At 31.2% G+C, this 13292-nt stretch overlaps 1 protein-coding gene and 1 pseudogene across 1 annotated transcript in view; both read left to right on the top strand.

The window, feature by feature from the left end:
* Positions 1–12960, top strand: part of LOC145285016 (sclerostin domain-containing protein 1-like) — a 215776-nt gene extending 202816 nt beyond the window's left edge. The window contains exon 2 of the mRNA XM_080134099.1: positions 10946–12960. Within this exon, the coding sequence (XP_079990225.1) occupies positions 10946–11373 (428 nt within the window). The 3' untranslated portion in view covers positions 11374–12960. The remainder of the gene's footprint in view (positions 1–10945) is intronic.
* On the top strand, positions 5999–6115 carry LOC145285448 (5S ribosomal RNA; annotated as a pseudogene).
* Positions 12961–13292: the final 332 nt, after the last annotated feature.

Here is a 13292-nt window from a genome sequence, read left to right as displayed (position 1 = left end):
TATAATAATAAATACGAAATCTGTATTAATCAAAATATCATATGTAAGTGTATTTTACGACAATGCTGGGAATCCTACTAGTATATATATACTAGCAGGCTGCCGGTCGTAAAATATGCATAAATATTATATTTTATTCATATAGAAACTAATCCATGTGCATACGATTTGTATGTTTTTTCAAAACCGTTCACTTCTTGTAAGTAAATAAAAAAAAACTACTAAGATCAAAACCAAAACACAACGACAAAAAATCAAGTTCAATAACGATTAGACCAGCTTGACACAATCTTTTCAAAGTGTTTTCCAACTTGCTCATTCTTAACGTCAAGAAACCGCCATGTTTCGCAGGGAAAATTCTGATCACTTACACGTACCAATTTTTTTTAATTTTCTCCCTCAGTTGCAATTTTTTTCGGTTGAAAACAAATTAAAAAGTTTTCCACGTGGCTGAATGCACTATATACAAAATTTTAAGTTTGTAGATTAAAAATTCGTTTAGTATATATATATATATATATATATATATATATATATATATATATATAGATATATATATATATATATAGATATATATAGATATAGATATAGATATATATATACACACGCACACACACGTATATATATATATATATATACATATATATACTCAACGAATTTTTCATCTACAAACTTAAAATTTTTGTAGATAAAAAATTTATTGAGTATATATATATATGATATATATATATGATATTTTTTCGCTTGAAATCACTTTTTCTAATTAAGCCGATGATCAAGGTTCTCATTCTCATACAGGATTCCTCTCTTTTTACTATTAGGTCCCATTTGGCCGGGGACAGACTTCTCTTTGGGTTACTGCACTGCTCGGAAACAAACAATTTTCATTATTTCAGCTGTTTTAAAAACTTTTCAATCGGATTATATGCATCGTCACGCTGGACTTATTTTGGAATACATTCTCTCTAAATAACTTTTTTGCATTTTGAGAGGAGTTTAATACAAGTTGATATATATATATATATATATATATTATTATTAAATATATTTATATATATATATATATTATTCCTTAATTGGAATTCATTTTTGAGATGAGCATTATATATATTATTTTATTTTTTTATTTCGGACTATTATTCTCATCTTTTTAGTTGTTGTTTTCATTGCTATTGGTTTTTGTTTGTCACGACGTTTCGGCCAAATATTCCTCTGGCCTTCGTCAGGTGGTAATCGCCACGGATAGGAACTTCGAATCTCCTAAGTCTATTCTCAGCAATCACTGACATCCGTAGTTGTTGTCGTCTCACCACGTTTTCGCCAAGTAAACCTCTGACACGCTTTGGGTAGGATTGAAACGTCGTGAAAAACAACAACCAATAAAGATGAAAACAACAACTAATAAAGATGAAAATAATAGTCCGAACAAAAAAAAAAATTCTCTATTCTCTATTCATTATTATATTGTACCTTATATATTGTAGTGATTAAAATACAAAGTAAAATATGACCTGGGTGCCATCAGCTTAAATCGAAATGTTTCGCTCTCCGGCGTTATTTGCAACCACCTACGCCAAATCAACATTTATATCAAAAGTTTAGAAAAAAAACCCGACTTAAACGTATAAAAGTATATTTGTGAATGTGAAGAAAATCACTTTAAGTCGGCTTAAACTTTTTTCAGCAGCTAAATATCAAATCGAATTGTTTCCATAAGTCCGAATCCCCTATATGCAAATTTACAAGTCTGTAAACCAAAACTTGACTGGGAAGTTTGGTAGAAACTGTTCCGCATACACATACAGACAAGTTCACTATCACAATATATATATATATATATATATATATATATATATATATATATATATATATATATATATATATCTAAACAAAATTATAAATTAGTTTTGAATCCCCTCAATTGAAAAGCCCTTTGCCGCGCAAATGTAGTTTGAATATAGATAAACATTTTATTAATAATACTTTATGCATTATATCCCCCAACTTTAAAACAATTTTCTCCCTTTAGTTTTGCAACTAAAAAAAATACGTAAGCATGGCTGTAATTTTAGAAAATAATACATTGTACTTTAAATATTGCTATATTTTCATAGTTTCGTATTTCCTCAATTAGGAAAACTTTTGACAGGTAAATTTAGTCTTATAATCCTTTTATGAATAATAGTTTAAGAACAATATTTCGTAAATTTTAAACAGTTTTCTATCTTAAGTTTGGAAACTAAAATCTATAAGCACGCCTATAATTATTGAAGTTTAAACATAACATCTTAAACATTAATACATCCTTATGAAAGCAATATATATATATATATATATATATATATATATATATATATATATATGAATCATATGACTGCTAACAGTTTTCATTTATTTTTACCAGCTTTTATTCTTTTTAATTCGAAAAAACATCTCTTGAATCGATTTTTTTATTGTTTTTTTTTCGAGGGACATATCAACTGTCGGTTCTTTGACGTACACCATTCAACAAAACACGTGTAAAACAAAATAAAATGAAATAAAATGAAAAATATAAATATATATTCGGATTTGGAATGTAAACTACTGACATATATGTTCTGAAAGTGTTAAAACGTTTTAATTGCCCTTAATTAATCGTACCAATTGGGAAAAATTATATATAATATTAGCATATATTTTAAAATTGAAATTATATATATATATATATATATATATATATATATATATATGTGTATATATATATATATGTTGATCCTATAATAACTGGAATGACGTGAATATGTAAGTGTTGAAAGATATTAGTCGGTGATGGCTGTACTAGCACTTTTGTTTTCCCGGTGTTAACAATGAGTCCGAAGCGGTGGAAGTAGGCTGTAAAGTTGTTTTAGGATCTCTGGATGCCTTATTTGGAATGGCAAGGTGCTGCGTTGCCATCTACATATTGGAGCTCTGTGATGTGTTAAACGTGCTCAAAGCTTAGGAATTTTAGTTTGGCAGGCTGGGAGAGTCTTCCATCGTAACGGTACCTGATAACTAGAGCTATGACAACAGCGTATTCTTTTCCTTGTTTTGATTCTCAGTGATATATCCATTGATATCATATGTTTTTTTATGTAGAGTTATATGGTTCTCGGTTAATTAATTGTATCTATATCGGATATATAGTCGAGAATCAAAACAATGAAAAGAATATGCTGTTGTCATAGCCCTACTGATAACTATCTCCAGGTTGTTTGTAGGAAGTTCGTGCGACATCACAGTAAGATATAATAATAATAATAAACACTAGGTGCTTTAGTTCACAGAATGCTAGAACCCTTCTTGATTATCATCTCTCTCTCTCCCTCTCTCTCTATATATATATATATATATGTATACATATATATATATATATGATTAGTTTTTTTTTGGAAAAAGAATTCCAGCAGAGTGCTCAATTAAAAGGAAAATCCAAAATGTAAGAGCGTATTTATATTTTGTGTACAGAAAGTTGTTATTCTTTTCCTAACAACTTTCTGTACACAATATATATATATATATATATATATATATATATATATATATATATATATTGATTGTTGGAGAGCTATTGGCTACACATTAGCAAACGTGTTTCAATGACCCCCTAGCAGGGAAAATCACCTCATCAGGCCAAAAACCATCCACGAAACTTTCAATAAAGACCATCCCTTTATATTAAAGTCAACTTTACAGAAAAAAAGAAAGAGGGGTACTAACAACCTATATCAAGACAAATATAACCTATTCACAAAATAATGTTAGGTTTTTCAAGGTATAATTCTGAAGCAGACTTATTATAAGTTTGCATTAAATTTTCTAGCTCCAACCATTCATAAATTTAACTAAGGTTTTTTTCCCACTTCAAATCGAGATATAAATATATACATATATTACTAAACTATAAATTTAGCGCTATTTCTCTATATAATACAAAAAGTACCGACATATATACAAACAAACGTGAAAATATATATATATACAAATTACTCTTATAATATGGTTAAGTATATTAGTAATTAATTTATGAATTGCTCTGATACTGGAGTACAAGTTCTAAAAATCCGTATTAACAAAACAAACGAAAAACAATTATAATTATAATGGTTGGAGCTAGAAAATTTAATGCAAACTTATAATAAGTCTGCTTCAGAATTATACCTTGAAAAACCTAACATTATTTTGTGAATAGGTTATATTTGTCTTGATATAGGTTGTTAGTACCCCTCTTTCTTTTTAGAATGGTTCAACCTTGTAAAGTTGACTTTAATATAAAGGAATGGTCTTTATTGAAAGTTTCGTGGATGGTTTTTGGCCTGATGAGGTGATTTTCCCTGCTAGGGGGTCATTAAAACACGTTTGCTAATGTGTAGCCAATAGCTCTCCAGCAATCAATATATTGCTGTTTCATGCATTGAGCACTCTTTGGAATGACATATTGTGTTGTTGTTATGAGTTACTGAAAAATTCAACCAACAGTATAATATATATATATATATATATATATATATATATATATATATATATATATATATATATATATATATACAAGGTGTCTTCAAAAAGTTTCCAGACTTTTTCGTGTACCTACTTTTATTGATAGTACACACATATCCTCTTCGACGTAATCGTAATCTCCTCCGGCTGTAATTCAATTGTTGTATTATTCTCTCAATTCATGGAAGGCCCCATAAAGGTCCTCTTGTGTGAGTGTGTCAATGGGCCTTGTCATAGCCTCTTCTATCTCCTCAATTATCTCATAACGAGCTTCTAAGTTTTTTTCTTCGAGCTTAGGGAATAACCGAAAGTCATAATAAGCAAGGTCTGGACTACAGAGAGGATGAGGAACTGTTTTGATGCACATCTTTGTCAAAAAGTCCGTGACAAAGATGGCGTTATTGACTGGTGTACTTTCCTGGTGAAAATGCTACTGACCCGATTTGAAAAGTGCTGTCCTTTTCTGACCGAATCTCTTCCTGAACTCCCTTAAAACCTCAACATAGTATTTCTTGTTGACTGTATGTCCATTGGGAACTGAGTGCTTGTAGATCATGCCCACGCCTTCAAAATGAGATTATTATTATTAGCTTATAAGAGTCCTTCTTGGGCCTGAGTGAGCCAGCATGCTGTAACTGGCAACTGTCTCTTGGTCTCTGGGTCATAGTAGGAGATCCAGCATTCATCGCAGGTCACCAGAGCATCTTCCTGCTGTCATGACAACGTCTTTCTTTCTGATCTTCTCTGAGCAGCATTGGAACAAACTTCGCACAAATCTTCCGCATTTTCAGTTCCTTACGAATAATTGCGTGTACAGTTTCCAAACTGACATCAAACTGTGCACTTATTGTCTCTATAGCCACATGGTGGTCCTTATCCATGAAATTCTTTATTTAAGCTATCAACTTTAGTGCTCTAACTTCCTTACTCCTCGTACATGTCTCATCAATCCCTCACAGACTACCTGCCTTTCTTGAATCCCTTATGCCACAACAACACTGATGCTCGAATGATGCAAAATGGTCTGAAGCATTCCATGCGTTTCTGTTTTAAATAGAATTGTATTGCATATCGTTCTTCCAAAGTGTCATCACGTCCAGATTGCATTTTTGAAAATTACTAGCTGTGAAAATCAGGCTTTGGTAGAATGCATTCCAATACCCACTGTAGCTGATCATTTGAATCTGAAATCATAAAAATTGGTTATTTCATAAGAGATAAACAATAGCATACCGAATTTTTAAGAGTCTACGATAGTTTTAAATGCTTGTACAAAAACGTCTAGAAACTCATTGAAGGCACCTCGAATATATATATATATATATATATATATATATATATATATATATATATATATATATATATATATATATATATATATATATATATATATATATATATATATATATATATATATATATATATATATATATATATATATATATATATATATATATATATATATATATATATATATATATAATACGGCATAATCGCGTTGACACACCGGTTCTCGTCAGATCACCGAAGTTAAGCAACGTTGAGCCTGGTTAGTATCAGATGGGTGACCATTTGGGAATTCTAGGCGCTGTATGTGCTCTCCGCTTATCTCAGTATTTGTTTCCAGTCGTCCTGTACTTCACTTGCCACTGGTATTTAACAATATCGACTCAGGAGAGGTGTGGTTGGAGATTGCGCACCTCCTACCACAAAAATGTCATGCGCAAGCAACCCTTCGTGGGTATCCATAGTCTGTCCAAGACTGAAGGAGCCTGCTTATATATATATATATATATATATATATATATATATATATATATATATATATATATATATATATACTAGCGGCGGCTAAGCTCGGCTTTGCCGGATCAGAAAAAATATGTTTAAATATTCATGCAGATTTCGTATGTATTATTGCACAGCAAATTCTTTCTTGAATATTATATAGTACTTACTAGTCATTTCAAAAGTTTTTCAAAATTGACTAGAGTGTCATCAGCTAAAATCGAAACCAAAACATGTAGCGCTTCAGCCACATCTTCCACCGATATAGCTATTAAGAGAAAGGTAAGAAAGAAAAAAACTTGAAAGAATGAATTGAATTTGGGCATGTGCAGCAAAAAGTAAAAATATGTCGGCAAGTTTAAGCAAACAGTGTGCATTTTAACTTGCCGATATATGTCTAGTCGAAAATAAAATTAAATATACTTTAATTCATCCAGATCTCGTTTTTATTTCTGCAAAGCAAGTTCTTGATTGAATATTTTATTGTACTTACTATATAGTAGTAATTTAAAAAGTTAAAAGAAAATTTGAGCTTGTGCAGTATTTCTTCTCCAAATTAAATGATTTTATATATAAATATATATTCCAAAATTCCTTATTCGTTTACTAATTTATGAAATTATCTTGTATATATATATATATATATATATATATATATATATATATATATATATATATATATATATATATATATGGTACTCTTGCATAATTTGGCCCAAATTCTCGTGAATTCATGGATCGGGCGAGACCGGCAATCATCGGTGTCAGCTGAAAAAAACAAAACATCCCGGAAAAAATACGAATGCAAATAATAAAAAATAACAAAAAAATACCTTGAAAAATGAAAATATTTTTATTTATTTTATTTTAATATTTAGTTTTTTTTTTTTTAAATATCAACAGAAAGTTTGTTTTTTTTCTTCAAGAAAAGATTTTTTAACCGTTTTTTAATTGTTAGGTGTAAGTACAAGTTTTTTTTGTTTTCTTTTTTGTAACCTTAATTTTTTCTTCTTCTTTCTTTGTAATTTGTAACCGTATTTTTCTTGTTTTTTTATTTTTAAGTCAAGTCTTTGGGGGGAGGTGCACAGAAAGTAAAAAAAAAATGTTTTTGTTCTTTTCAAAAAAATTGAGGTTTTTTTTCGGTTGTTAATTGCCGGTGGAAGAAATTTCTAGAGATGAAGATATTTCCTCAGGAATTTTTTATTTCGGTCGACTGTTGAATGGCCATTGACAGCAAAGATGGACGAAATGGAGTAGAGGAAATATTTTTTAGGGTTGCCATTTCGAACGCCCATAAATAAATTACTTTTTACTATTGTTGGAATCTCCAACTTGGATCGCACAAAAAACGATCCTGTGCGCAAGGATATCCATTGTCTGCATTGTCCATTTGTACATCTCCTGGATAAACAATCCTTTATACACGATCTTTTTTTAAAGCAAACATTTGCGTTTACTATTGTTACACCTCATTTTTTGGGACAGCAATTCCTTCTGACAATATGAGATCGTCTGCATCGGTGTGTTCATTTCTTTTTCTAACATGCATAGATTTATTTCCTTGCCTGTCATTTTTCTGTTTGTCGAGTTTGAAAATATATTTGGCAGCTTTGTTTTTGTTTAGTCGCTTTCTTCCAATTCGAATGTCGTCTGCTTTCATTTAGATAGCGCTTTTTCGTTGGCTAATCAAACTCCCAGAAATTGATTTACAAAAGTAAATAAATAAATAAGTAACTAACCAGTAAATAAAAAGTCATCCCCTTAATATCACCTTAAAAATTACTAAAAACGTAACAGCAAAAAAATAAAATAAATAAAATAAAAAGTCGGGTTAGCGTTTCAACATTTGAACAACGCTCTGCTAACACCGATAATTGCCAGTCTCGCCCGATCCATGCGTGACGGGAATTCACGAGAATTCGGGTCAAATTATGCAAGAGTACCATATATATATATATATATATATATATATATATATATATATATATATATTTAATTATTTATATATATATATATATATATATATATATATATATATATATATATATATATACATATATATAGCCAGCTTAAAGAATAACAAGCAATTTCTATGCACTTTTTCTTGTTTCTTCCCAGAATCCTGGGTTAGCAGTGCACTCCCTAAGTAGGGCTGCTGAGACACAGAAGTCTCCGCCTGTCATCTATTATATGGATGACTGCAGATTACCAAAGCAACTATTTTACCTTGGGTCAGGAAAAGATTAAAGGATTGCGTGAAAAACAATCTTAAGGAGCTTGGTATAAATGTTGAGAGATGGGAAGAAATAGCTGAGAATAGAAGTGAATGGCGTAGAGTTGTCTCAGAGGGTCGCAGGGTATTAGAGACAAAGAACTTAGAACAGGTAGAGCTTAAGAGAAATTTGCGTAAATGGTCTATGAAGGAATTACACGTTCGTAAAACTGGCTGGAAGTATGAGCGCTTTCTACTGCTGGACATGTAAACTACATGAAGTAACACGAAAGATGCTGTCCTGTACCCTTACCGCTACGACCTGATGTTACATGGAAGAAGACATACTAGATAAGTGAAAATGATATCAGAATAAGGTTAGAATCGAACCCTGTAGGCAAGTATTAAAGATAATGGAGAATGGAATGTTAGAAATTAAATCTATTGTTAATTCTATTAGAAATACTTAAATATTATTTATGTCGGAAAAAGAGTCGATTGTCCATTCTTTTAGAAATCTGAATATTAACTATGTCAGTTAAAAGAATGGATAATGCAAATTTAAAATAAATTGTTTAAAAATAAGTTAGATATTAGAATTGAGGATTCTTTTGTTTGCCAAAAGTGTGTTTGGACAATTATATGTAAAGCCACGTGAAAATTAATCACGTTTGAAAACCACACTTCTGACGTTATAAACAAAAAAGATTTCTCAATATAAGAATATGAGGGTTCGGAGTTAGAAGTCAGTTCATCAGCCAAGAGTTAAGAGTTAAGAGTTGAAAGACAGAGTTGAGGAGAGAGAGAGAGAGAGAGAGAAAGAGAGAGAGAGAGAGAGAGAGAGAGAGAGAGAGAGAGAGAGAGAGAGAGAGAGAGAGAGAGAGAGAGGGGCAGTTGGAGTTGGAGCCCCTTAGAGGCCAAGGGTAGAAGATTAGACCATGTAGACTTAAGTTTGAATTCCTGACGTCACCTATCGGTCAATTGAAGAATAAAGAAACCAACTATGTTGTAACTGTTGTCTCGTGACGTCATTACTCACAACCAGTATCTCCTCCTCTCTATATGTGTATAAGAATTGTTGCATCATTTCATGCAGTCTTTATTAATAATATGAAGTTCCTAAGAATTGTCACAGTCGTCGTCATGATTTAATATATATATATGTATCAGAATTGTCATCATCATCATCATCATAATCATCATCATCATCATCATCATCATCATTCCCCCCCCCCGTTATACATGTCCCGTTATGTCCCCAATATGAGTCCCCGTTAATGTAATACACAAAACTCATGAGACAACTTGTATCGTGTTTGGCAGAAAATGTAAGTCGGCTGCTAGTTTGAAGAGTCATATGATTGTGCACAGGGACACCATACCATAAAGTGTCCAGAGTGTCCAGATACTCGACCATATGTCATCTTTGCTTTAGGCCATACGTGGCCATGGGAGATAAACTGGGGAGGGGCTGATGGGAAGAATGTTGGTGGGAACGACGACGATCAACTGCAAAGATGAAGCAATCATTATATAACACCCCCCACAACCATATATATATATATATATATATATATATATATATATATATATATATATATATATATATATATATTAATTTAATAGAGGGAATTAGACCTGGAGTAAGTCTAAAGAGCAAAATTTATTTTGATGTGTCAATACTTCAAAATAATCTTGCTTATAATACTGTGGATACATAATAAGCTCAATAGGTATATTTATCCTAGAGCTATATTTAAATTGATTATAAAGATTAATAATTATAAATTATGAATCAGTTCCAACAGGAAAAACAAAAAAAAATCAACTTGAGTTTACGATCGTTTCGGAAACGATATTTATTTTATTTTACAACTGATGATAATCATTGAGAATAATTGTATTCGAATATTTATCTCCTCAAAAAGAAAAAGGGGGAGGGAGAATGTAAGACACCAAAATAAAACTAGCATTTTGTGATAAGTTGGTGGATTTTCCTTATTGAGACTCATTAGGAAATTTGTTTTAAGTTGTTCAATAAAGTATTGTGTGCATGCTTCCTTGTTTTGGGCTCAAATAGTTGAAAATGATTATTGTCAATTGTAAAATAAAATGAATATCGTTTTCGAAACGATCGTACACTCAAGTTAATTTTGTTTGTTTTTCCTGTTGAAACTGATTCATAATTTATAATTATTAATCTTTATAATCAATATATATATATATATATATATATATATATATATATATATACACATACATATATATATATATTATGAATCAGTTTCAACATATATATATATAATTTTGGGCGCGTTAAACACGAACAAGGGGCATACCATATTTGTTTGTTTGCGACTTAATTTTTATTGTCTTTTCTAAACCTTTTGCATCCTTTTAAAACTCTTTCTTTTTTTCTATTTACAGATGACATTCAGATGGGCTGCAAAGAACTCCGTTCGAAAAAGTACATTTCGGATGGACCGTGTACGTCTATCAAGCCGGTAATGGAAATGATATGTGCCGGCTACTGTCTTCCGATCGACAAACTTCCTTGGTATGCAGAGTTCGTCAAATACTGGGCCCGCACGAAGATTCTGGAGTGGCGATGCGTCGAGGAGCGTATCCGACGCAAGGACGTGCAACTCTTGTGCGAAGATGGCTCCATCAGGCACTATAATATTAAAGTCGTGAAAAGCTGCACGTGCAAGCGATACCATCCTAACCAAAACCGATCATACAACCAGTTCAGTCGCGCGACAAAGCCGAGGCGCACAAAGAAAACGAAGAAACACGGACGACGGTCGAAACCTCGGAGAAATCGGAAAAATAAAAATGTAAAGAAAACGAATTGAAGGGCGCAAAAAAGATAAATGACTTTAGTTAAATACGAACACAGATCGTTTGGTAGAACAAATAAAACTGTTGAAGGTTTGTGCAGATAAAGGGAACGAAATGACAAATAATCAAAAAGAAAACGGCGTTGAATTCTTTAAATAAATTCTATTCTATGAGGATTTTGAGAATATTTTTTACTGAACTGCACAGCGTAGGAAATGCTAATCAGCTAAAAACAAACAATTGCTATTTACGCTGAAGAATTTCTTTCGAACATTCTCGTGCAAAGTTCAGAATTTACTTTTTGGTGGTTAAATGATTCCAAAAGTTCTTTCACTCCGCAGAAAGACTTTCAGAAAGAAAATCGAAATAGAGGGAAATAATGACGGTGAAAAACTAAAGTTTAATTCTCGAATGTTCTGGATTTTTTTCTGGGAAAAGTTTTTTTCTGTTCTTGACAAAAAATATTGCATTCATTTCTTTCTTTTTAATTTTTTTCTTTTCTTTTCTTTCTTTTTAATTTTTTTCTTTTCAATTTTTTTCCTTTCTTTTCTTCGTTTTTGGTTTTTGCTCTCTTCTTTTTTATTTTTTTATTTTGTTTTTCTTTTTCCCTTTTCAATTTTCCCGATTGTTCTTATTTTTAGATATTTTACTTTTTTCTTATTTTTTCTGGTTCTCTTTTTTTTTTTTTTTTGTATTTTCTGTAATATTTGTTGCCTTTATTCTGTTTTTCTTTCTCCGTTTCGTTTTTTTTTTTCTAGTTTTTCTCTAAAAAAAGTATTCCCCCCTTTTTTTTCCTTTTTAAGCAATCGAACACATTCCAAATACCCTCTCTTAATTCTGCCGACATATTTCCGCTAAAGTCACTCTCCAGTTAAAAAAGGCAAAAAAGAAAACGATCTCCGCGAAAAAAAAACTATTGATTTCTACTTGGTTTAAAATCTTCCCGTGCCTTTTTTTTTCTTTCTTGCACTCTGTTTTTGTTGTTGATTTTTTTTTTCATTATTGCCGTTTATTTTATTTTCGCCTGTTTTCTAAATATTTTTGCCTTCGTCTGATCTTTGTACCGTGAATATTTTGTAAATATTTTGAGGGGACGAAAAAGAGAACGAATACATTATTTTTACTTTCAACATGAAGGCTAGACGATTACCGCGATCGAAAAAAAGTCTGCGTCAAGCTGGTCTTTCTCTGTCTTACCTTATGAGCATATATACGCTTGTATAGTATGCATGTGTGTAAATAATAAAAAAATAACTATCTTTTGGGTGGGTGTGGGGATTATGGCTAACGTGTAGATATCCCAAATACACTCACAGGAACATCCAACGCCTGACATACGCAAAAACACATTCAGTTCGTTTCGGATTATTTTCTACTCGCAGCTCATCTGTCTTCATGTCCAAACTGTGTGAACAGAGACAGCATGTGTCTTTTTTTTTATCGGACCATTTTATGTGCATCACCCTGTTTGAAACTTTTGGGAGAGCGTCACCTGGAGGAAACAGTCGGCATAACGGACAATAACAAATAATAAGTGAAATATCGTACAAAGATTAATTAAAAAATAAACAAAAATAAAAGCACCGATAAAGGCCGTCAAAGACGTTTTGTTTTATTCTCTATTGGTGTAAGAATGTGAGTTTGCCTGTTTGTGTATGAATACATGTGTGTTGAACCCTATTGTAATGGGTGAATGACCAAAGCATGATCTTAATAAAACAAAAAAGAAATTAACAAATTTTTTTAACATCTAATCTTGTCTTTATTATCAACTCATGTCAAGTTTCTTTTTTTTTATTATTATTTTATTTCTAGCAAAAACCATTCACCAAAATTAGGCACGGCCCCAAAAAAAAAAAAATGGGTGAAAAATCGTTTTTCTGATTTTTTTTAAACGAATTAAAATCTATTAAAATCCATAATTCTTGAGCAA

The sequence above is a fragment of the Euprymna scolopes genome, chromosome 9, assembly GCF_053919585.1.
Source record: "Euprymna scolopes isolate OS-2025 chromosome 9, ASM5391958v1, whole genome shotgun sequence".
Classification (NCBI taxonomy): domain Eukaryota; kingdom Metazoa; phylum Mollusca; class Cephalopoda; order Sepiida; family Sepiolidae; genus Euprymna; species Euprymna scolopes.
Note: the sequence above shows the minus strand (reverse complement) of the source record. Positions and strands in the feature narration are given on the sequence as shown.